Raw genomic sequence first — 25025 nt, 5'->3', positions numbered from 1 at the left:
GCCCAGCGGGAATGCTGCCAGGGCCCGGGCACAAGAGGCTACAGAAGGAGCAGTGGCCCCCGTGGTGTCTGGCGACAAGGCGATTTCTGCCTTCCCTGAATCAGACCTTTTCAAACGGGGACCACCCTGCAGCCTGCAAAGTAGATGAAGATCTGAGACGTCCGTCCTCCCCGGAGCTCCCCAGCGGTCCCCCTGCTGCGCACCCTGCCGACACCCCGGCACCGACACCCGGGGTCACATCTGCCCGGACATCCTGACGGACGAGGGTGACGTCAGGACCAACCTGCTGTCCGTCCAGAGCCTGCAAGGAGAAGCCCTTTGAAGACATGCGCTGCTGAGCTCGGGACAAGCCAGAGCCTTCCAGAAGTCTCTGCAAAGACGGCGCTGAACACACGCCCCCGGCCAGCACCTAACCTTGGAGCCTCTCCTGGTGCTTCTTACTCTCCTGCGGTCATCAGTCCCTTCCTTCGCTTCTGTCTACGACTCTGTGATCTGTGGTGTCACTTCTGTTTTGTTCCTGTTTCCTAAATTGAGTCTATGGTTGAGCCCTTGTGATGAATATATTAAATAAACATATTGAGTGTTCTTTTAAACAAAATTTTAACTACATCATTAATAACATCCAAAATCAGGAAATTTTAACAAATCTGATGCTCCGTACCCCGAAAGCCACTAGACGTTGCTAAGAGAAATGACAAGCTTCAACAGACAGACACGCATGTGCGAGTCAGAGTCCCAGAACTGGGCGCCCAGCGGGCTCTGTCTGTGAAGTGTCTGCCTTCGGCTCAGGTCGTGATCCTGGAGTCCCGGGATCGAATTCTGCATCGGGCTCCCTGCTCCGCGGGGAGTCTGCTTCCCCTCTGACCTCCCCTCTCAGCTTTCTCTCTCTCTCTCCCCCTCAAATAAATACAAACTTTAAAAAAAAAAGAGGTCCCAGAATTGTCACAGACCCCACAGCTGTCCCCAAACCCATCCATAGATTTCCTGCAGCCCAGATGTAACCCTAGAAGGATCTTCATTTTAGAAGTTGGTGAACAGGGGCGCCTGGGTGGCTCAGTGGGTTAAGCCGCTGCCTTCGGCTCAGGTCATGATCTCAGGGTCCTGGGATCGAGCCTCACATCGGGCTCTCTGCTCAGCGGGGAGCCTGCTCCCCCCCCCCGCCCCATCTCTCTCTAGTTGTGATCTCTGTCAAACAAATGAATAAAATCTTTAAAAAAATTTTTTTCTTTAATTAAAAAAAAAAAGAAGCTGGTGAACTGACTCAAATTTGGATGGAAACGCCACAGGCCAAGAAATGCCAGAAAACCTTGAATAAGTTAAGTTGTAGGAGACTTGTCCCTGGTTTCAGGACTTCCCAGAGGTCATGGTCAGCGAGACTGACGTGGGCAGTGAGGGCATGAGGACAGACGGCTGACCTGGGGACAGTCCATGTGTCTGAAAATAGTCCCCCACGGAAATCACCGGCACATACTTTTGACAAAGGATGAGTCCCCCAGACCGAGAAAGACCAGCATCTTCACCGAGGTGCCAGGGCGTGTGGTTCTCTGCAGAGCGCCAGCGAGCCGCGCACAGGCACACCTTGGAGAGGCGCTCGAGCGGTACCCTGAAGTCACACGTCCCGAGGATAACAGGGTGTGTCTGCAGTTTGTGACGGGCCCGGGTTTCTTGGAACACGGAGGACGTTAGTGTAAAAGACAAAAAAGGGTAAGTGGGACTCCGGTGGGATGAAAACCCTCTGCTCCTGGCGGATGCCAGTGGCAGACCAGGAGAGCGTGTGGTGGGTCGGTGAAGAACGCATAAAACCCAGTAACAAGGATGACTCGGCAGGAAAAGGGGATGGTTTTAGCAGGTAGTTCACCAAGACCCATAGCTGGTCGCTGCCGGCACCTGAAACCCAGCTCAGCCTCACCGACCGCCGCGGGCAGAGCTGGACAGACAGCAAGCGTCCCAGCTCGGGCCGCCCAACTACCACCGGCTGAGCGGCTTCAACAGCGCGGGCTTCCTCGTGCCTCTGGAGGCTGGCAGCTGAAGACCAACGTTCTGGGGCCTTCTGTCCCTGGTGGGGACGCTTCCTGGCTCGTGGACGGCCGCTCTCTGCCGCGTCTTCTGCTGGCCGAGAGGCAAGCCCCCGTGTCTCTACTGTGCGCCGATCCCGTCAAGCCAGGATCCCAGCCTCCGGCCTCACTGACCCTTAGCTCTTTCCTCAGTCTAAATATGGCCATGCGGGGGGCCAGGGCTTCACCCTGCAGACTGGGGAGAACAACCCGAGTGGGTGGGAGCAGCTGGGCCGTTACCTACAAAGTTGGCCTCCTCTTCGCTGTTGGTGTTCCCACCCCAGGGGATGGAGCCAGGGGAGCCGGAAATGTGCTCCCTATAGCCTCCCCTGGCACCAGGAGCTAGAAACCAAGCTTGGCCCGTTGAGCGGAAGGATGAGGACCGACCTTGCTGACTCCCCAGAATGGAACGCAGAGGACCGAGCCATCTCGCAGGTGGCGTGCTGGGGGAGAGAAGCCAGACGCACTGTCCGGGTCCTTGTGCAGGGCCTTCCAGAATGGCAGGGCCAGCATGTGGCCACAGCCAATGTTCCGAGAAAGGTTTCTAGTATGTTAGAAGATGTTACACTTCTCCAGGATTTGGGGTGGGGACTGCTGGGGGGGCACTCAGAGTGTCTCCTGTGCTGATGGGGTCGGGGAGCCGCAGGCTTCCTGGTAGGACAGAAATCATTTTTTGAAACCTAATGAGGTGAATAGCGGTGGGGAAGCCTCGGGGGAGATGGCCGGTGGGCCCCCACGTTGGGCAGAGACCTCTGTCTTTGGGGGCAGGGCTGGAGACCAACAAAGCGGCAGGTTTTCCTTGGCGCGCCTCTGCTGAGTGCCAGAGAGAATCGTGTGCCCTCCCCCTGTGAAGGACCACCAGCCCAGCTGCAAGCTTCAGCTCGAGACAGGACCACAGGACCGGCTTCCTGGCCAACTCTGGGCACCACTGCAGGCACGGGCGGTATGGGGTGGGACGCCCCGCTTCATCTCCTGCCCTTGGCGCCACCCACAGGGAGGTTCCATGATGCCCCAAACCGTCCCCTCCTGTTGACGAGCTACACTCCGGCAGCTCCCTCCGTGTGGCTGCGAGCCGGCCTGCTGGGGGCTTCTCCAGGGAGTGGGGCTCCTTCACACTGCTGAGCCGGCGAGCGGCCGTGGGGTGCAGACCACCTCTGGGTCCCCTCCCTTGGAGCCGTGGCGCACGCAGGTCCGCTCCGCGTGTTCCCCTGTGCCCTCCCGCTGGAATGGGGCAGACACGTCCCAGCTGCGTCTCTGGGAAAGCTCTGGAACCTTCCTGTTTCAGCTCAGTTTTCTCTTTTAGATGCACAGATTTCAACCATATTCGTGTGGAGAATCTTTTTCATTTGCAGAAAATGGCAAAGAGCGTGGGTGTCTGACTCACCGTATTTAAGGTAATAGTTTGCCCTTAATTATGCTTTAAAAAGGTTTTCACTTTGTTCTCAAGTCTCTGTTTTTGTCAAGACAGAATTGCCTCCGCGTCTGTAGCCCCCTTGAGACTCGCCGGTCTCAGCCGGGCCGCAGGCGGTCACGTGCGCAGCCGGCGTCCAAAGCCCGGGCGCTTTGCCTCTGGTGCCTCCGTGCCCCGCGTCAGACCAGGCCGCGGGCTTCCCACATGGCTTCAGAGCCACGGCTGTCCTGGCCCTGTGCTGTGCCGAGGGCTGAGCCCTCCGTTGCTGGAGTCCTGGCAAGCGAGCGGGAACGGCAGCGAGGGGAGGCAGGACTTGGTTTCTGTCTGGACAGCCAAGACCATCTTCTTCGTGGCCCGCCTTCCGCTCAGCGCCCGTCTGGCCGTGCACGTGGCCTTGGCTTGTGCCGCAGGCAGGCGCTCGGCGGCTCCTCCCGAGAACCCTGCGGTGGGCTCCGCTGGCCCACAAGGAGGAGGAGCGTGTGCGGGCCAGGCCGGGGCAGGGGTGGAGCGCCGCAGCTCGCCCCAGCGCAGGCGGATAAGGGCAGTCAGGACACCGTGAGGTCGCCCTTGTGGGGGCGCAGCGGCTTCTGTGGCTCGGGCTCCGTTGGTCCGCGCGGCTTCTGTGTTTCTGCTCTCTCTGCGGTTCTTCCGGCACAGCGTGTCGCGCTTCTCCTGACTGTGCGTTGTTTCTACTCTTGGTTCACACTAGCCAAGAAATGATGCCCTCGGGGTGCCTGGGGCGCGCTGTCAGTTTAGTGTCCGACTCTTGGGTGCGGCTCAGCCCATGGTCTCGGTCGTGAGCTCCAGCCCCGTGTCAGGCTCACGCTCCGCAGGGAGTCCGCTGGAGACTCTCTCCCCTCTCCCTCCCTCTTTGCCCCTCCACCTCTCCAAAATGTTAATATCCTGAATTCTTAATGACCAAGTCACTGCTGAAGCCATTTGCTTTAGGAGCTGCGCGTTCAGCGGAGGCCGGAGCGGGTCACCTGCATATACAGTGAATGGAGAGTGCAATGGCGGGGGGCAGGGGGCAGGTGCCAGAGCCCCCAGCCACCTGCCGGAAGCTGACAAGGCGTGAGCCTCCCTGTCCCATACGTGTGGAGCCCTGGGTGGCCTGCTGGGAAGAGATGCCGGTGTGTTCTCCACGCGGCTCCGTCGTGGGGTGACCGCTGATCGCCCGTGCCGCTCGTGCTCACGGCTGTGTGCTCGCGCCGGCTGCAGCGCCCACCGTGGGGCCCTCCCACTGCTCTGCGTGTGCAGACTGTCCTGCGACCACGAGAGGAGGAGAAGAGCGAGGCCTGTGCGCCTACATTTTTCAGGTTGGTATTCAGCAGAGGCAGGAGCCCTAGCCGGGCTGTGGCCGCAGCCCCAGGAGAAGGTGCTGTCCTCAGCCCACAGGCGGATGCGTCTGAGGCCCTTGCTGCGAGAGGCCGCTGCCTGCAGCCCGACAACCTAGATGAAATGGACACGTCCCGTCACACATGCACTTCCCAAAACTGAGGAGCAAACAGGAAACCTGAGCCGCTCCGTGTCTGTTAAATACATTGAATCTGTAATCAGAACCCCTTCCAGAGAGAGAAGTGTGGGCCAGACGGCTTCTCCAGCAGAACTACCAGACGCCGGAGGAGGAAACGGTGGTGCTCCTACCCAGACTGTGCTGGAACACTTGCCAGGTCGTCGTTTCGTGACCGTGAAAACCGGACTCACGGCGGTCATTACAGAGCAGGAAGAGACCAGCATCCCCCGACCCCGGAGCAAAGCGCAGAAACCCTTAGCAAAACACCAGCAATCAAATCCAGCACCAAAGAAAGGCGCGGTCTATCTCGGGAACGCAAGGCCGGTTTAACGTTCGAAAGTCAGTGAGTGCAGCTCACCGGTAACAGAAGCCCAAGACGAGCGTGCGCTGCGGTTCGACACCCGCCGTGACAGCTGGGCGGACGTCCTCTGGACACATCTGAAAGCCCGGCCGGCCCATCCTGGCTGCTCCCCAGCAGCTCGGGGGATAGGAGCGCTCACGGCCAGCAGACCAGGCCGCTGTCTGTCCTTGCCCACAGTCAGCGTTGTTAGAAGTCGTGGTGCAGGAAAACAGGAGAAAGAAAGACAACGCATAAACCTTGGAAGAAGAGTAATGACACTGTTGTTCACACACGTGACCAGAGAAGCAGAAAACCCGGTGGCATCTGAAAACCAGCTCGTGAAACAAGTGTGTGAACTTGGCAAGGCTGCAGGACACGAGATCAGCGTGAAGCCCGGCCGTACTTAGAGCGCCATGAAGGGATCATTCCAAGAGAAGATCCGGGAAGTATTGTCTCCAGCTGCCGCGAGGCAGCCTGTCTGTGGCTGTCCAAGGCGCATGGGTGGCCGACGCCAGGACATGCACCTGGCCTCACAGGCAGGAAGACGCTGTAGCCGCCATGTGTTGTGTCCACACGCGTGTGCAGATTCCAGGCCGTTCCTGTCAACAGTGCCAGCGGGCTTTCTGGAGAAGTTACTGTGCCGACGGTCAAGTGTACACAGGGAAACGATTTTGGAAAAGAACAAAGCTGGGAGACATACCTCCTGGTTTTACAGCTTCACGTAAAACTTAAGTGTGGCATGGACCTAAGCTAGAGAAATGGACCATGTCTCTCCTGCCAGCGGACACTCAGCCGCGGGTCCCAAGTCAAGTCAGTGGAGAAAGGAAAGCCCGTCTTCGCTGGCGGAGCTGAGGGGATGGGGAGTCTGCAAGCCAGGACGCTTGGGCGTGGTTCCATCCGCACCAACTCTCGTAGGAGATGGACTGGATGGAAGCGCAGAAGCAACTCCACCAAGTTCTAGGAGGCTCGGGAGAGCGCCTCGCGGCAGCACCCCACACAGCAAGTCGGTCATGTCTAGCCGAGGCGTGAGGTCACACGCTGGGGTTTGGCTGACACACACAGATGCCAGGAAATAAAGGTTCCCAAAGAGAACGCACCTGCACTTACCTTGGGGTAGGCAAAGACTCTCCGACAGAACACAAAAAACAGTAACAAACTGTTGCTAAACATACTTCGTTGATACTAACATTTCTCTGATCAAAACACAGCACTGAGAAGAGGCAAACAAGGCACAGACCCAACCAAACACTGACATCCGGAACAGCCCGCGGGAGAAGGGCGGGCTCCGGGCTCAAGCACACGTGGAGGACGGACACCTGAGGAGTCCGGGCCGGGACCAGCACATCCCACGGGCGGGCGCCTCATGGGGCACGACGCTGGCTCGGGGACGGGATGCAGCCTCGGGGAGGGCGGTCGGCCAGCCCCCCTGCAAGCTGGCTTTGCACTCCTGCGGGTTTGCCGGCAGAAAGGAGAGCCTGCGTCCACGTGGGGGCTGGCACACACCCGCACGTCTGTTCACGACAGGCAGACCTCGGGACAACCATGGGTCTGGCAACATGGCGTAAATGGTGGTGTGGGGGCGCGTTCATAAGAGGCCGTGTGTGGACGTCCGGGGACAGGCAGAGCTGAGGCCGGCTGCAGCTGCCTCCCGCCCAGCAGGGCCTGGGCACGCCTGGGAAGGGGTCCCCGAGAACGTTCTGCGGGAGGAGTGGCTGCATCCTGCATGGGCGACGACACCTGACTGTACACGGTTGTCGGGACACACAGGACACTCACGATGGGTGTTGTGTTTCACATGGTCATTGAGCCCGTCATTCAGAGCGAGTCATGGGTTTTCTTCTCCCACACAGGACTTGCTGGCAAAGGCAGTCCCAGCCCTGGGGGACCCCGGCCCGGAGACCGCCGACGCCCGGAAGACGCCGTGTGTGGGGCGCGAGATCCGGGGCAGACAGCGCGTTTCTAACCCGACCCATGCACTTGTGCCCGGGCCCCTCGAGGCTCCGACACCGGCTGGCAGTGGGACCATTTCCGGGCGCACGTGGAACGTGGGCCCCTGTCTGTTCCGCACCGAAGCAGTCTGCTCCCTCGGTGTCCAAACCGTACCCCTTGGGGGCTCGCCCCACTTCTGCGAGAGGGAGACGGGGCTGGCGTGGGGAAGCCCCCCAGGCCGCACCTGCATCGGCTGTTTCCCTGGGAGGCGCGGCGGCTGCCCTGGGCGAGTCACCCGGAGCTCTCTGGGAAGCAGTTCGGTGTCCGGGTGCCCCGCCTTCTGAGGGGCTGGGTCCCGGCCGGCACTGAGGGGACAAGAGAGGTGCTGCCAGCCACCTCGAGCTTCCGACCTGGGGAGGAGTCAGGACCCTTCCTTGGACTCCCATTCCTCCAGTAAAACTGGGTCACACGGAGTAAGTGTCACATGCCCCCATGAAGACCAGCCCTGCGTGGCTGTCACCGGGTCCTTGCCGTCCCGTCCCAGGGTCCCCGCTCTGGGAGGAGCGTGCGTCCTCCGACCTGCTTCATCGCGTTCACGCAGACAGCAAAGCGAGGGGCCGTCCCACGAGCGCGCGGGAGGCCGGACCACACTCCAGCTCGCGGGTGCTCGGGGGGTTCTGGAAGAGCGGTCGGTGGTGCTGTGCCCTCTGGCCTCAGCTTCGGCCCTGCTCACGGCCGCATGCTCAGTCCCTCGGCTCCTGTCTGCCTCAGAACAGCCTGGGCCTAAATGGGCAGCGAGGCCTCGTGGCTCGTGGGCACCTGCAGAGCTCCCCCCGCTGCCGGCAGCCCCTCACGGGCCAGGGCGGGAGGAGACAACAGGGCACCGTCAGTCACCCCCCACCCAACACCGTGTCCTCGGCACCTGCCGGCCGCGCGGACTGCGCCCTGCACGCTGGATCCCGGGGTGGCTCCTGCACCGCCGTCCCTGGGCCGGGAGACTGAAGGGGCAGGGCGCGGTGGGACGGCTCGGTCCCAAGAGGAGCCCAAGCAGTCCTGTGACCCCAGTGCCGAGTAATAGCTCGTGACCCTGAACCTCTCGTGCACCCAAGACGTAGAGGTCCCCCACGTGCCTGCTCAGCCCCCAGAGGAGAGGGATGGTGGGAAGCCCGAGTGGCGTCCCAGACGGCCAGGCCTGCCCGCAGAAGAGCGGGCGTATCCTTCTCAGCCCATGACCCCGTTAGTGTGCGCGGCCCAGGGTCATCGAGCCTTCTGGAACTCGGAGGGGAGAAGCCCCAGCGTGGCCCAGCGCCCCCCGTTTGCAGAGGGAGGAGGCAGGGCTGCCCGTGGGAGAGCGGGATGCCGTGCGCACTCGGGATGGGGCTGCTGCCCACGGCTCCGCGTGTCTGGTGCCCCCGCAGGCCGGACAGCACAGGGAAACAGGTCCTTCCTGCACCAAGGCCTTGGGCTGCCTGTGTCCAAATGGGGTGTCAGAAGCATGTCCTCGGACCTGTGAACATCTGGAGAGGCCCGTCCACGTCCCTGGGTGGCTGCCTTCGTGCTCCTGCCTCCCCCTCTCTGCCCCAGGCCTGAGGCTGCCCCGGCAAGCCTGGAATGTTCCAGCACCTCACACCCTCCCTTCCCCAGAGAGCAGGCGTGGACAGCTGTGGTCACGTGGCTCTCTCTGGGTCTGGCCTGGTACTGGCTTGTCTGAGCCATTTTTTCAGAACTAATTTTGGGCTGAAAAGGGCTGACAGAAGTCTTTGTTCCTTTGACGCTCACTCAGGAAGGAAAAATCCGTGGAAAATCTGACATGTGCACTACAGGGAGAAGTCAGCGGATGGGGAGGAATATAATTACTCTCCGCTCCCGGAAGAATGTCTCAGATCTTTAAGTGTCTCGTATCAGCTTAGAACTTGAATGACATTTTAATTATTTTGTTTTTTTCTTCTCTGCCTGGTTCGAGTCTCTAAGGAAACCCACTCTCGGATTCCGAGGGGTGCGGGGAGCGGAGCCTCGCTCACGGGGCTGTCGCGTGACAGCAGCTGCTCTCCCGCCCCGGGAGGAAGGACGCACTTGGGTCCGGACCGCAGGCGCGCTGGTCTTCCTGCGTGTCCCACAGAGGGGCACCCGGGGCTGTGTCTCCCGCATTGCTGTGCACAAGCAAACCCAGTTCCCGGAAGGACAGGACTCCAGTCTCCAGGTGCCTGGCGGCTGCAGCTGTGGGGGGGGGGCACACGGGCACCCCCGAGGGGCCGGCTGGCAGCGGGGGGCCGAGCACAGTGAGTGCACGACCTGGTCCGAGCAGCCGGTGGTCAGGGCTGGGGACGCCGGGGTTCTCAGAGCTCTGGGACGTAGGTCTGTGATCCAGCCAGCGGCGGCATGTTGAGCTCCTGCCGAGCCCCTGTGCGTGGCCGCGTCATTTCTCGGGCTTCAGAGGCCCCAGGGGCTGCCACATGTCCCTGGGACTTCTTGTCACATCTTGTCCCTGCCTCTTTGTTGCTGTGTCCATGCCGCTACCCACTCAGCACCCATGTTGCCCCCCAACACATCCTGTGGGCTCCGCGTCCCAACTCCTGGGTGGTCCTTCTGCCTGGACGGCCACAGGGCTCACACAGGACCGTCCTGTCCCCACTCAGGGTCCTTCCCTGCGTCGAAGTCCCATTTTACATGTCAGCGGCAGGGCCAGCACCCAGGTCTGCATCCACTCAGCTCGGCATTGCCACGAGGCTGTGCTGCCCACGGGACTAAAGCCCACGGTCATGGGGCGTCCGTGAGAAGGCAGAGCTGAGGCTCCCGCAGCCACCCCTCCTGGCGGCCGCCCTCCCGGCCTCAGCCCTGACCTCAGCCCTGGCCAGCTCCGTCCCTGCCCGAACCACACTGCCCGGCACCCCTGGGCATTGTCCACCACGGCCTTCCCTGGGCTCTGCGCCGCTCACCCCCGCTGCCTGGCGCGTCCGTGTCCGCTCCGCGCTCCTCCAGCCCATCCCGCTCCTCCGTGGCTGCCCGCCCTCCTTCCGAGGAGCCCAGCGCCTCTCCTCTGCCCACGCCGCCCCGAACAAGGCAGGCCCACTCCCGTGCGAGGCTGGGCCTCTGCAGCAGAGTCTGCCGACGGGGCGGGCGTCGGACGGGGCGGGCGTCGGCCGGAGCAGTGGGAGCTGTAAAAGCCAGCGTCACGAGAGAGCCCGGCCGCGTCCCATGGCTTCACGGCCGCGTACCTCCTCGCCACCTCGGAACCACGAGTCCACGTCTGGGCCCCCCAGCGGAGCTTCCAGTGCTGGCGGGGACGGCCCCGACTTAGGAAGGGAGCCGTGAGCTCCCAAGAGGAAGTGGGGACCAGGCACGGTGCTGGGGAGCTCGGCCGCAGACCATTCGGGGGGACCCTCCTCCACAGCAACAGAGCCGTTCCCTGGACGCTCGGGGGTCGGGCGCCTGGTTTCCCCGCGTGCTGCGGAAGTGAGCCTCGGGCTGCCAGGAGGGGATCTGCAGGCCCCGAGCTTGCGAGTCGCTCGCCGCCCTCCTGAGACACGCAGCCCCCTTTCCTGGCTCCCTCGGCCTCTGGCATCCGTCCGGCCGTAGCTTTGCCTGCCTGTCCGCTTTCAAAGCCCGCGAAGTGCGTTCCTGCGACGACACTCAGAGAACCGGAGTTTCGGGAAAGCACAGAGGCACCGCGTTCACCCGAGGAAGCCGGTCGCTGGACGCGTCGCGCACGTTGGACTTGGCCGTCGAGGGCCTGGCTGTGCTGCTGCTGCGGCCGCTTGCGTCTCTGCTGTTACGCATCTCAGGCAGGAGACGCCCTCCCGCCGCTCCCCTGAAGCCTTTGGGTTGCACCTGCGGCCAGTTTGCACCCCCTGGGACCACCGGCAGCCTCGGGAGTGGCTCACGCTTCTGTCTGTCTTGCCTTGGCAGGGCCTGATCAAGATCCGGGGGGACCGGTGCTGGCGGGACCTCACCTGCATGGACTTCCACTATGAGGTGAGCTGCACGGCGGCTGCGGACCCAGCTCCCTGTCCCCGCCCGCCCCGTCCAGGGGCACCGGCCCCCATATCACAGGCGCAAGCCTCTCAGAGGCCACAGCTCAGTTCATGAGGCCCCTCCGGCTTGCTCTCTCGCCAGGGCACAGGCAGGTCACACGGGGGCCTGCAGGACGTCCCCTGTGCTGGGCTGGCTGGGGGGCTCCTGGCCCCCGCGGCTGTGGTCCAGGCGTCCATTCTGGCTGTGGGCACTGGTCCCTCCATCGCTGCGTGTGGTCCTGCCCAGGTACCACCCACGCCTCCAGCAGGAGTGCATAGTGGGGAGCTGCTCTGCCACATGCCCTGCCCCCCAAATCAGGGCACATGGACATGGGGGGAGGTGCAAGTCCTGCTGTCCTCAGAGCCCCTCAGCCCCCTCCCCCACCTCGACCCCCAGCTTTAGGCAGTTGTCATCCCTGCCCCCCACTCCCTGGGACCCCACCCAGGTCCAAGCTCCTCCGGACGTTCCTGTCCCTGCTGCCCACTCACATGCTTGTGGGGGGCTGGGACCGTGTCTCCCCGTGAATGAATTAACCTGAGGGCGCCTGGGTCAGAGCAACCGCATCCACTCGCCCGTGGACACAGCGAATGTCTGTCACGGCGTCCTCTGCCCCTTGTCGGCCACAAAAACACTGGTGCCTGGAGCGCCACCCGTCAGGTGGGACACTTGCTCCGTCTCCCACTCACGGCGACACAGCGGCTGTCCTGTAAACGCTGCTGGGACCGCCCCACGCCTCCTGTGGCTTTTCAGTCCTCGGTGTGTCAGAGCTGGTGCGTCTGCGGCCGTGTCACCTGTTACCCAGCCTGGCAGCAGGGACGTCCCATGGGGGTGTGTTTGGCGGGGAGATCAGACTGGAGATCTCGCCCCGTCCCACCAGACTCCCCTCCCCTCCTGCCCAAGGGCCCGTGAGTCCCTCCCTTGGTTCCAGAGCCAACACCCTGTGTGCTATGCCCGTGGCCTTGGGTGAAGCCGAGGGCACAGCTGGGGCTGCTGAGCCGTGGCCCCCACCAAGCACAGCGGAACATTCCTCACGTTGCCACACCAGCCCCAGCACCGGAGGCTTCTATAGGTCTCTCCGGCTGGTGAGTCCGACCTTTATTATTTTTTTTTTTTAAAGATTTTATTTATTTCTTTGATAGAGAGAGATCACAAGCAGGCAGAGAGGCAGGCAGAGAGAGAGGAGGAAGCAGGCTCCCCGCTTAGCAGAGAGCCCGATGTGGGGCTCGATCCCAGGACCCTGAGATCATGACCTGAGCCGAAGGCAGCGGCTTAACCCACTGAGCCACCCAGGCGCCCCTGAGTCCGACCTTTAACTGCGACCCCGGGACACGGTCACAGCGGTTTTGTCCCGTAACCGGGGGAGGGTCTGGTAACCTGGAAGTAATTCGAATCAAGGTTGACGTTACCGTGAAAGCCGTGCATGTTCACTGGGCGGAAGCCGGACTCGGTTACCTCCAGCGGCGGGGCTGGGGCCCTCTGTGCTCTGTGCCCTGGGAAGGAAGAGTATGTTTTTGTGTGTGTCCTGGGGACTGGGTGGGTCAGCCCTGGGGCCTGGAGGGGAACGCAGTCTGGCGTGTGCTCCTGGTGCAGCCCATGCCCTGGGGTCGCCGGGAAGGGCAAGCCCCGCCAGACGAAGGCCAAGTCTATGAGATGCACAGACAGAGCGTCAGGGTCAGTGACAGTCACTGCTCCAAGTACTCAGACTTGAGCCCAGGTCCATGTCACTCCTGCTCTTCGTACAGACGCGTGCTGCCCGCCCTCCCACGGCCACACTGGCTCACATGCTCCTAAGGAAGCGACCTCACGGCCTGACTCAGTTTCCCCCACTTGAGCAACAACCCCGAGGTTGTGGTCAGATTCGTGGCCCGTGTACTAGAGCGTGCGCTCGGGGAGGCTGGTCCGTTGGCATGACCGAGCGCCCAAACAGATGGGCGCTTTGCACGTGGTTTTCGGTTACTCCTTTCTGATTCACGTCACCACTTTCAGAGACAGTGCGTGTCCATTCAGACCTGTGTCGTGGCCCGGAGCGTGACCTCAGTGAGCGCTGCCTTTGAGCCGAGCACAGGAACGTCCATGCCGCGTGTCTGCTGGCGAAGTTGGGCTGCGGGCTCGGTGCCCCCGGTCTCCCTCCCCGCTGTCCGCGCGTCCTAGTACGGTGGAGAGCAGGGCCTGAAACGTGTTGCTGCCCTGGGGGCCTCCTGGCGATCCCCAGTGGCCTTAAGAAACCACCTTCTGTCCCTAGTCTCGGTGCTTCCGAGGTCTGACAGCCGCCCCCGCACGCCCTCCCCTCCAAAGTGTGCGTCTCACAGGCCACTGTGCCGGGTCTTGTCTTAGGGGGTGTGACAAATTCAGCCTTTTTTTTTTAAGATTTTATTAGAGTGTGGGCCAGAGGCGCACCGGCGAGTGGGGGGCAGCGAGCAGGGAGCCGGCCGCGGGGCTCGATCCCAGGACTCTGAGGTCACGACGAGCCGCCCGGGCAGCCCCGGGCTCTGCCTCGCAGTGCGTCTGGGCCGCTCACCAAGCTGCGCTTCGACCTGGTTTCCGACACCGCCGCTGGCTCCTTCTCCCGTCCGTCCTCCCGCATCGCCGCGGCTTCTCTCGGGTCGCTACATTCTCGCCACGGCTCCTTGGCTTCCCTCGGCGCGCGAGCACGGACGTCGGCGTTCTCGGCCCGTCTGGGGTGCGTCACCGCGTACCTGTGAGTGACGCGCTGCTCCTGTGAGCCGTGGGGACCGGCAGGGCCATGGCCGCGATCACACAGTTCCCATCCCAGAAACCGTGTGCCGCGGCTCTCCTGTGTTCGTCCACGGACTGGCCACTTCCAGGGCTGCCGCTCCGTGCCGACCGGTCCCGGCCTGCCGTGCCCCCTCCGCCTGCTGGACGCCCCTCACGTAGCTCGCGTGCGGGCTCCGCTCTGGAGGCCTCTCTCCTGCCTGCCTGGGCGGTGTGCGACAGGTGCAGCACGCGGGGCAGACCGCCACCCATCCCTCGAAGACGAGGCTGGGACCCGGCCTCTCCCCACAGTAGGGTGGGAAGAGCCCCTGCAAACGGGGGTAGTGGGCGGCAGCTCTTGGGGGTGCCACTGCAGCTCACCCGTGTCCAGTCCTCCCCACGGCGCTGTGACTGCTCCTGTCCCGTGGGCCCAGGGCGCCCCATCACGTTCATAGCTCGCTCCTCCTCCTACATCACCCGTCATCTGGGTGGGCAGGGGCAGCGGCCACCGCTGGCTCTGCCTTGGCCTCACTCAGGACGGAGCCTTCAGCCCGGACGTCGGGGACCCCACCCGTCCCGAGACCCATGGGGAGGCAGCCACCGCTGTGCGCAAACACCGTCTCTGGGTTTTATCCTGAGACCCACCGCCCAGGTGCCAGCGGTCCCCCTCCTGCCATCTGGGGGCCACCAGCAGGCAGACACCTCTGGTGTACGGGGGAGGCCCCCCACCCCGCAAACATCTGGGGACTTAAGACTTCCCAGCGGCCTTTCTGTGGACACCTTTGTGGGCTCTGCGAGGGGCAGGGGTCCTGAGCAGGTGGAGGGCTCGCGACTCAGTCTTCTGATGGAACAGAATGTGGACGGCTTGAGGATTTTCAGAAATTTGTTCTTCAGACAAGAATTACGCACCTACCCTTCCTGATCGAAGCCTCAAACGTAATTTACAGTCCCCGAAATGGGAAAATGGCTGAAAAAGCCATTTCTGTCTACCTCGGACTCACCACTGAGGCCTGGAAGGGAAGGTGTTGGAAAAGCGTGGAGGAACGTCGCTTTCCCCAAACCCTACAACTGTCTTTATCACCCTTCGTGTTTTTCTTTTTTAAAAGTGTCTCTTCTTAAGGTAACCAGCCGGAAAGTGTTCCTGGGGTCAGGGCTGGCTGGCCGCCAACATCCAGGCTGCGCGGCACTCGGGCCACTTGGCTGCAGGGGTGAGCGTGGCCGAGCTTCCTGCCGGAGGCAGCACTGGGCACCCCTTCCCCTGCTTTATGGGGTGTGATGTTCCAGACGCCGTTTCCAGGGTTTACAGCCAGATTCTACGACACAGTGGGGTTTTTCCCAGCTTCAGTGCAAACAAAATAAAACTGTCCTGGGGCTTGCAGGAGCAGGGAGGCCTCGGGACCCTCCCCAGCTGCGCAGAGAGGGCAGGTAGAGCCGACACCCCTCCGCCCAGCAGACTGTAAACCCACAGGAGGAGCCCAGTCCCTGCACAGGCAGTGCAGGCGCTGGAAGACAGAGCGTCCCTGGAAGGAATTCCACGCCGCGGCTAGTGTCCGTCCCCAGGCACCGGCTGGCATTTCCGCAGCGACGGGGGGTGCCTGGCCGCTCTGGGCTCACACCTGCCGACCCCGGCCCCACCGCTCCCCCGGCCGTGCAGCTGCTCCCTGGCTGTGCCGGCGGGGGACGCTTCCGCTGAGCAAGGCTTCCCAGCACCCCCCCAGGCGTGTGCTGACCAGAACTGGCGGCCGCTGCCCCACAGAGGATGCGTTTGGGCTGGAGCCCTTCTCCTGCGGACCCTGACCTGCCCCTGCAGGCATGACCCAGAGGCTGCGGCAGGTGCGCCGCCAGCCGGGTCCCCTCCTCATCCCTGGTCCCGGGGCCGGCCTGCAGCGGACGCAGTGAGCCCGCCCTGGTGGACGGAGCCTTGCTGCCCAAAGGTGGGGCCGGTGCCCAGAGGCCTCAGGGGCCGCACTCCCTGCCCCGGACGGTTGTATCTCTTCTGGCAAAGCGAAGCCGAGTCGTGTGCTCTGCCCCGTGGCCGCCTGCACCCCGGCTGGCGCCCTCGATGGGGAGGACCGGTCGCAGGAGGGGCCGCAGGCAGCGTCTCCCGGATTCAGCGAGGGGCGTGGCTTCCCTCCCCAGGCTGTAAGCAAGCGCGGCGAGCTCCGTCTCTTCTTCATTCACGGGTCCTACCCTCAGCCTGGCCCGCCGTCCTGGAGGAGTCCTAGAAGGTCGGCCGTCGCTGGGGCCCTCCCTGGGTGCGGGCAGCCCCACACCTCCAGGCGCAGACGTGACCCTGTGCTGCGGGCACTTCTGGGGTGGTGACTGCTCCGAAGGCAAAGGGACACACGTCCTCTCCCTGCGTCTGTGCTCATCCCCCTCACGTGTGCATCCTGTCACCATGGTGGCCTGGACAGTCGTGTGCCTCGAGTGCTTTTCAGAAGCCAGCCAGCCGAAGACCCCGCAGAACTGGCACCAAGACCTTGTCCTTTTCGGCCATTCGTGGACCGTCCGCGCTGGAGGGCAGAGCACATGCGGCTGCCTGTCTGTAGACCCTGCGGGACAATGAACGGGAAGGCCGCGTCACAGGGACACGCGCTGCACTTACCCACCCACGAGCAGTGACCGCCACGTGTCCCGTCCACCAAGTGTCGGCCGCACGTCGTTCCTGGGTTGCTCGGCTGGGGACTCGGTGTGGCAGAAGCCTCAGGAGGGAGCAGACAGGGCTCCGAGGCCGCGTGGCAGGTGGGCCCTCCATGCTCACAGGTGTCGCTGGCCGAGAGCCCCCGGGGTAGACGGGGAGAGAGCGGTCTGCCTCCCTGTGCTGCAAAAGCCACTCAGAACGCGGGGACGCACAGCCCTGTCAGCGAGACGGCATGGGGGCGGCAGTGGAGACGCGGTCGCTCGCCTTCTTCTCTACCTCCGTCCACGGAGGAGCCCAGAGACCGCGACCCCCAGCCTGCCCTCACGGGGACCAGGGCTCCTCGGGGAAAAGAGGGGCGGCAGCAGCAAGGGGTTCTGATGACCCTGGAGCGTCTTTAGGGCCAGAAAGTAGGGAGTCTGTGGAAGGGCTGTGGACACGTCAGAAGTGGCCGTAAAGAAAGCCCGCGTGGCCACATGAGCGCTGATAAACAGGCCGGAGGCACACGTGACCCTGTGGTGGAAAGCCAGCTCACAGAGGCCGAAGGAACAGTGGCCCCGGAAGTCACCACTCAGTGGCCAAGGGAACCCCAGATTCTGGCGAAAACCGTCCCAGGATGCTAGAACACAGGAGGCTGCTTCTGTCCGCCTCACAGTGCCGGGCGGGGCCCAACGGACACCCCTCAACCGAGAAGTCCAGGCACAAACCACCCTGGGTCCGCTGGGACAGCCCCGTCACCCCTGCGGGCCTCCTGCCAAGAGCATGTGCCCCAGACCCGCCCTGAGGGACATGGGCACATGAGCTGGGCTGTGTCCTGACGTTCAGATGAGAGGCTGGCGAGGTGCGGGACTGCAGGCGACATGGCCTGGGGCCGCCCTTACACCGGTCGGTTGTGCTCGCCGAGCCGCGGGAGTGCTCACCCTTCACGCTCAGGTGCCGCGGGGCCGAGCCGCCCACTCTCCGCCGCTCCTGCGGTGGGAAGCGGGAGAGCACGGGCGCGAAGTGGGCCTTTCGGGGGTTTCTTTCCTGTTCTGACTTTCCTCTAAGTCAGAAATTGTGTCTGAATGAAAAGTTAGCAAGGGAACGAACTGGACGGGACAGTGGCCCTTGCCTGCCTGCCGTCCTTCCCGGGGCCATCTCCGGCCCTGAGTGGCGGGCGGGAGCGGTCAGCCAAGGGCTGCCGTTCGCGCGACTTCCTCCCACAGCCTCTTACCTGATCCCGCCGCCCCACGTGTCCAGGCAGGATGCTCCGTGCCCCGGGGACAGCACCGGGCCTGCGCACCTGGACCCGTGGCACGGGCACCTCCTTGTGTCCGGGGGCGGGGGGACGCGGCTAGGGTAGGGGTAGGAGAGCCTGCAGCCGGGCCGAGCTGGGGAGCCGGGTGGGGCCGGCGCGGGGCTCCAGGGGCTGCAGCACCTGTGACGAGTAGACGTCGTTTTGCACCAGAAACACGTTTGAGTTTCAAAACTGGACCCGGGTCAGCCCAACCGCCGTTGCCCGTTGTCTCTGCCGCCCTGGCACTCCCCTCACTCAGATGGCGACGTGATGGCCACACTGGGCGGGCGTGAAGTCCCTGGGAGGGAGAACGGGGCACACGAGGGACTTGTGCTCAGAACCAGAGTGGCGAGAAGAAGAACAAGGCCACTCACCTGGGCTGGGTTCCCCCAACACCTGCTTTTGGACACCCTGGGTCCCAGACCTGGGTGGGGACGGCGGGTGAACCGGGCCGCACGCAGCTCCCGGAACCGGAGCGCTCTGGGTGGTGGTCTTCTCACGGATGGCCGCGTGTCCCCACCCAGGAGGTGGGAGGCTGCCGCCAGGGGTCTGGGGGAAGACCGGGCCACTGCGGTCAGAAGCACAGGGCCTGTCCGCTGGGTCCTGGGGCGGCCAGCACCACGGCTGAGTCAACTTGCAGGCCTCCCGGGACGCTCCCCCCCACCCCCTCACACATGCTCAGGGGCTGTTCCCAGGAACACACACGCGGCCGGAACCCCCAGCTTCCACCGGCCTCCAAGCGGAAATCCCCGCATGTGAGCGCGGACCTGAAACCTGGGTTCCCCTAGTGCCCATCCCTTTGCTCCTGGGTCCCCAGGACACTCAGGGTGCCCCCTGGGGTCAGCATCAGAATTAAAGGAGACCGGGCAGTGGGAGGGCGCCCATGATTCACACCCTAAGGCTGAGACACTCGGTTCCAGGTCTGGCATCTTGGCCACAGGCATCTGAGCTGCTGGAGAAAGGTCCGTGGGACTGGTCTCCCGAGCCTTTCCCAGCCAGGACGCTCTCCTGAGACAGCCGGTGGGCCGGGGGGGGGGGGGGGGGGGGGGGGGGCAGGGCCGGGCGGGGGGGCAGAGGGCCCCTGCGGGGTGGAGCTCCAGGCTTGGCTCACGGGCCTCCTTCTGTCCCCCAGACGCAGCCAGTGCCCAACCCTGTGGCCTACTTCCTGCACCAGTCCCCATGGTGGGTCCACCGCTTCGAGACACTCAGCAACCACTTCCTCGAGCTCGTGGTGCCTTTCTTCCTCTTCCTCGGACGGCGAATGTGTACCCTCCACGGGGCCTTACAGATCCTGTTCCAGGTGAGCCCACACCTGCGTCATCCCTGTAACTGTGTCCCCGAGAGGAGTCTCCGCTGGGAGGACAGGCAGGTGGCTCCTCCCATGGGGTCATCCCTCTCCTGGGTCAGCCGTCCAGCCCCGAGGTAGAACAAACAGGGGAGGGTAAGAGGCAGAAGCAGGCTTCCCGCTGAGCAGGGAGCCCGACGTGGGACTCGATCCCCAGACCCCGGGATCATGACCCGAGTGGAATGCAGACACCTAACAACTGAGCCACCCAGGCATCCCGTTTCCTTGTAATTAAATTCAGGCAGCTGGCCTGGAGGTCGTCATTAGCTTTGGAGACAGTGTCCAAAACTGGGATTCCGACTGCTCTGTTGTAGCTGCTGTCCTTGCGGGGGTACAGCTCGCAGGGAAGGGCACAGAGAGTGAGCGTTCTGGGAAGCGCATGCCCCGCCTCGCCTGCCCGCGGGGAGAGCCGCGGGCCGTGGGCCGGGGAGGTACCTCCGCCTCGGGCTGCACCCCCTCCCTGTGTCCCGTAGTTGGCTTATCTGTTGTTCCATCGGTGGAATTTCCGGGTGTTTCCAAGTCTTTGTGGTAACAGATAAGGCTGCGGGGGGCGTGTGTGTGAAGGGAGGCCGTGTCCAGGCAGGCGTGACTCCCGTGGTACCACGGTTGTATCTAGAGCAGCGAGTTGTGCAGACGGACCCCACATTCAGGAGGCTGCGAGGGGGCTCATGCGCTCCAAAATCCCACAGCCCCGAATGCACTCGGGTGGACGTAGAAAGGCACGAACCACGTCCTGCTGCCAGAGTCTAGAACGGCCGAGCGCGGTACAGAAGCAAACGCGCGGGGTCAAGCAGGCGCTCAGGGTGGGGCGCCTTCCCGGGAACCGCTAAGTCTGCGGCACTTTGCAGTTTCTTGCTACGGTTGCAACGACGCGGGCATAGGGACGCGATCTGTTAAGGAACGCCCACTTCTCATACACGCGCCGTGACGTACACTAAGTGTGCATCCTGGGGACTCCGTCCCCTGCCCTCCAGCCCCGACCCCCCTCGCTTCACCTCCTCCCTGACTGTGCTGCGTGTCCACCTTTGTCCTGTCGGCTCTCGTGCGGCCGAGGGCCTGAGGGCGGGCGGCGGCGTGCGGGATCCGGCGGGAAGTCCCGGCAGTGTCACGGGACTGCCTTCTGGTCCTCGACCACAAGGCTGGTCCCCGCGGCGGCTGTGATGGGCGCAGGAGCTCTGGTCACACTGGGGTGTGTTCGTACGAGGCACCTCGTTTTCTGACACTGTAAACGCCATCTTTAACTGCGACGTCTTCCTCTGCGCTGCCCGAGTGTGCCAATGCCACGGACGCGGCCATCGTCACGCACGCCGGCCTCTGCACCAGTCGGTCCCAGTCGGCCGTGTGCTCGCCCCGCGGCAGTTCCCGGAGCAGCGGAGCCAGCAAGTCGAGCTCCGCACATCTGCTCCCTGCGGCTCAGGCCGTCCGGGCCCTGCCTCCGGTCCCGGTGCTCAGGCAGCCAGCGCCGGGCTCCCGCGTGCTCTCGAGGGCCCCAGCAGGGAATGCCGGCGTGGGCCACCTTCCCCAAGTCCCATCTGTTTCTGGTTCCCTTGTGCTATTTTTAGTCACTGAATTAAACACATGGTTCTCTCTGCACCCGCTGTGAGGAGGTCACTTCACGCTCCCGAGTGGCCGACGTGGTCCATCACGGTTCACCTCCCAGGACGAACGCCTCTTCGGTCACCCTGCGCACTGTGATGCGTCCCGGGGCTGCCTGGCCGGCGTGGGCGTGCACCATGCGTGGCCGTCGCTGCAGGCCATGCGGTGGTGGCAGTGACCTGCCCGGCTGTGCTCCCGGCAAGCAGGACAGAGGCAGGGCTGCCAGGGGACGGGGACTCGGCCCCTGGGGCTGGCGGTCGGGCCGCGCCCATCTCTTCTGAAGGCAGATGTAGCAGCAGACGTCGTGCTGGGGACGGGGCTGCGTGTCACAGCAGAGCCGCGTCCTTAACGGAGCAGCCGCCTCAGCTGGCATCTTTGGACGTTCACATCTTTGTGTTCCCTCGTGTTCCGTCGTTCTCGGCGTCCGTTTTCTGACTCGTCGGTTACACACGTGGCTTCCCGCGGGTGAACGAGTGCTCCCTGCACAGACTCCACGCCCAAACTTCACCCTCACGCGGCTGCCGCGGCCGCCCCAGAGCTCAGGCCCGGGCCTGCCACCTGCTGTCGCCCCCAGTGCTTCAGCCGCTGTTGGGAGTAAAGTTCTCGTTGTGGACAGCCACGGATCTGCAGAAAAACGCAGCACAGAGCGTGGACGGTCCCGAAGTTACTGTCACATGACACGGCAGTACAGGGTCCGCACATCGGTGCGTCAAGTGACACGTCGGTAGAGGATCCCCATATCCGTGTCACGTGACACGTCGACTTAGGAGCCCAGACATCTGATCACCAGCAGGATTACGAGAGTTCGCTGCAGGGTCACCGGCGCTGTGCATCCTCTGGGCTCGGACACGTCTAGTGACAAGTGTCTGTCGAACTGTCAGTCACAGTCCCTCCACCGCCCTGAGAGCCTTCTGTGCTCCCAGACCCCTCCCCGCCTCAAGCCCAGGGCACCCCCTGACACCCGGCTGTCGCCGTAGCTCAGCATTCTCCAGGGCGTCCCGTGGCTGCGGGCGTCCGGGACCCTCGCTCTCCAGACGTGCCCTCACTTAGCAGCGCACGCTCGGGGGTCCTCGTTTTCCCGGCTGAAGCGCTCACTTCCACCGCAGAGCAACCCTCTGCGGTCTGGGCGCGCCACAGTTCACGCGTCAGGCAGCCGGACTTGGCTCGAGGGCAGCGCCTCGGCCGGGCCGGTGAGCCCTGCGCCCCCCACCCCGATAAGGGCCCCCCCGGTAGGCAGGGGCGCACGGGCCGCATGCCTGCCGCGCCCACCCTGAGCCCTGTGCTCCCACAGTCCGAAGCCAGCAGACGACGACTCCGGGCCGGTTCGAGCACCCGACGGGGTCCACCAGTGTGGGCACCACCTCATGCCGGACCCTCCCCTGCTGTCCCAATTCCAAGGTGACTCGGACGATCCAGCCCTGCACAGCCGTGCCGGGAGTGGGGCTCTGCGTGGCTTTGTGGTCACCATGGCGACAGACGACTGCCTGGGGAGGGGAATGTGGGGCGTTCAGTAGCCCCCCTGCCCACCTTGGCTGCTTTTCCAGGCTGCTAGGGACCCTCTCCAGGCGCTAAACCTGCCTGGGCCTGGGGGAAGCAGTGTCCACCTCCCGCTGTCTCTCCCCAAAACCTGACGGCCGGCTGTGACGAGTACCAAGGAGAAGCCAGTTGTCCTGTCACTTGAAAAAGTGAAGGAGGTTTGCGACCCTGGGGCAGACTCAACTCTCCGACCCGGGACCCTCTGAGTGCCCTTGTCCACAGAGCACGTGGCGGGACTCCTGCTCCAGGCCGGCGACTGGCTAGCTGGACCCGGCTCAGTGGCAAGTCCAAACCCCAGCCCAGGCCACCAGTGTCCCCATAGCACGTGGAGGGGCCCAGGGCTCAAGCGTGGATGGCTCAGCCAGGAGCAGCCTCGGGGTTGGGCCCTGACCCGGCTCTGGGAGCTGCTGCCCGGGTGGGTAACGGTGGACAGCGGGTGCCCCAGGAGCGCAGGGCAGGGCCCAAGCTGGACCTTGCTGACCCGCAGCTCTGGACGTTATTCCAGAAGACCAGCTCACGCAATTGCCTTCTGTCCCCCAGAGACCTGGCACGTCCCAGGAGTCCTCGCCAGAGCCATGGTAGCACTGCCGCTCTCCGGGGTCCAGTGCCCTGCCCGGCTCTCCGGAGCAGAGAGGACGGCCAGACAGCTGGTCCGCCGCCATCCCAGGCAGAATGGGGCTCCAGCGTGGGGGCTGCAGGGCGCAGCCTCACGGCCGCAGCTTAGCTCTCAGGGATCCCCGCGCTGTGCCAGGGGCCGGTCACTGTGGGGAGCAGTGCGCGGCGTGGGGGTTAGGCTCAGTCCTGACGGGCCGTGCTTCTCCTGCGCCCGACAGCCCGAGGGACACCTCCGGATCTGTTGTTTCCGCTCATTCCTCTGGGGGGGGCTGGGGACGCGGACGTGCTCCTCGCCTCCTACGCTGGGTTGACACAGCTGTTCCGGACGGTTCTGCGAGGCCACGGGGCTGCTGTCCACTTGGAGAGGTACACGTGAGACTCGACGGGAGAGCTGAACCGCCCAGGCCCAGACGCCCCCCGCCTTGTGACATTAAGCCTCGAGTCTGAGGGAGGGACCCTGGCAGGGGCAGCATCTGTAAGGGACCGGAGCGGGCGCCCCCCCCAGTGGGACCAGGTGCTCAGAGGCAGGTGGCTCCTGCCTCCGCCTCCCACCACGTCCTGCTCCTTCCACCCTCTGTGACTTTGGCCAGAGTCAGGAACGGGTCACGGTGAGGGCCATCACCAGGGCAACAGCCAGAGGCCACATGCCCAGAGCCGGGGTCCCGGGACACACAAAGTTGCCCACGAGCACGTGTGTCCCCGGGACGCCTACGCTGTAAGGGAACCGAAAAGACGTTCTGAAGTTATTCACACACAGATGGGCCGTTCCTGACCCGGTGCCCCTGCGCGCAGCCCCGAGTCGCCCCGGGGACCCTGCGGAGAGGCCGCGGGCGGGCGTCCTCCAGTCCCCGCCCCCTGACGTTTTTACCACCGTGGTTCGGAGCCTGACCGCGGTCCTGCGGCAGCGCTGTGCATCTGTGCGGGGCCCCGCCGCGCTCCCCCGTGCTCACCGTGTGACTCTGCCCCTAACCCCACCGGTGGTGTCGTAGGCGTCTGATCCGTTCGTCACGGTCATCAAATCAGAATTCTGGGACGTGATCTCGGTATTTCTCTGCCGCCCTCCCTTCCCAGGACGTGGCACCCGGTGCGTCTGTCGGGCATCCCGTCCCGTCGCGGTCCGTGCTCTGGCTCAGAGGGCACCTCGCCTCCGGACCCTGCCGTCCCCGCGCCCACTCGCCTCACGTCCGGGAGCCGCCCCGTTGCCGCTCTCCGAGTGCGTGTGGTTCTTTTCACACTTTCCGCATTTCTCCTGCTCGTGACCAGCGTCTCGTTCTCTCGTTCGCAGGGGCTGCTCGGACACGCTTATCCACCAGCTCCAGGTTTCCTCCCGCCTCCGATCTGTTCTCCTGAGCCCCTCTCCTTGGCTCGCGGTCCTCGGGCCCCCACGGGCCGCCGGCCGCCATGGGCCGTGGGTGAGGGTGCGGACGCCGTGTCCTCGGTGCCGAATCCCGCCCTGCCGAGCAGCTCTCCTGCTCGCAGGTCCGGCTCACCGTACCGGCCGGGTCTGACGGAGCCTCTGAGGCAGGGCTGGCTTAGCCTTCCTCCGGGCAGGGCCACGCGGGGTCTCTGCCTGGCTTTCCCCTAGGTCTCCGCCCATGTCGTCTGGGACCCCGAGGCTGGCAGACGCGAGGGCACCCCGGCCGTCCCTGCGCCTACTGGCCTGCGTGCCTTCTGGCACAGCGCCAGCCTGCCGCCTCGACCTCCCCGACATCAAGCGCTGCCCTTCAAGGGTTCCTTCCCTGGGCGGAGGCCCACTACTTGCCTCCAGGTAGGGCGGAGGCTGGCGTGGGTCTGCGTGGCTGCCTGGGCTCAAGCGTCGCTGGCCCTGTCCCCCGTCCGGCTGCAGCACTGCTCCCTCCTTCCAGCCCTTGAGCCTTGAGAAGCCAGTCGCCCTGGATGCAAAGTCAGTGTTCCTGGAGCCACTGAGTGATGGCGCAGAAGGGTCGTGGCTTTGGGACGCAGGGGCTCACTCCACTTCTCGAGGACGAAAGGGCACGGTCAGGGGTGGCCCGCCAGTGACCGATGGCTCTGCGGGAGTCTTGAGAAACT

General features: G+C 64.0%; 1 protein-coding gene across 3 annotated transcripts in view; it reads left to right on the top strand.

Annotated features, from left to right (window-relative positions):
- LMF1 (lipase maturation factor 1) overlaps positions 1-25025 on the top strand; it is an 83705-nt gene that overhangs the window by 52840 nt on the left and 5840 nt on the right. Inside the window, exons 5-6 of one of the 3 annotated variants that reach the window (XM_047713325.1) lie at positions 11154-11219; positions 19017-19184. In XM_047713325.1, coding sequence (XP_047569281.1) covers positions 11154-11219; positions 19017-19184 — 234 coding nt within the window. The remainder of the gene's footprint in view (positions 1-11153; positions 11220-19016; positions 19185-25025) is intronic. The other 2 variants (XM_047713326.1, XM_047713328.1) reach the window with 2 other exon arrangements.

The sequence above is a fragment of the Lutra lutra genome, chromosome 18, assembly GCF_902655055.1.
Source record: "Lutra lutra chromosome 18, mLutLut1.2, whole genome shotgun sequence".
In the NCBI taxonomy this organism is placed as follows: Eukaryota; Metazoa; Chordata; class Mammalia; order Carnivora; family Mustelidae; genus Lutra; species Lutra lutra.
This window is presented reverse-complemented; position numbering and strand designations above follow the sequence as displayed.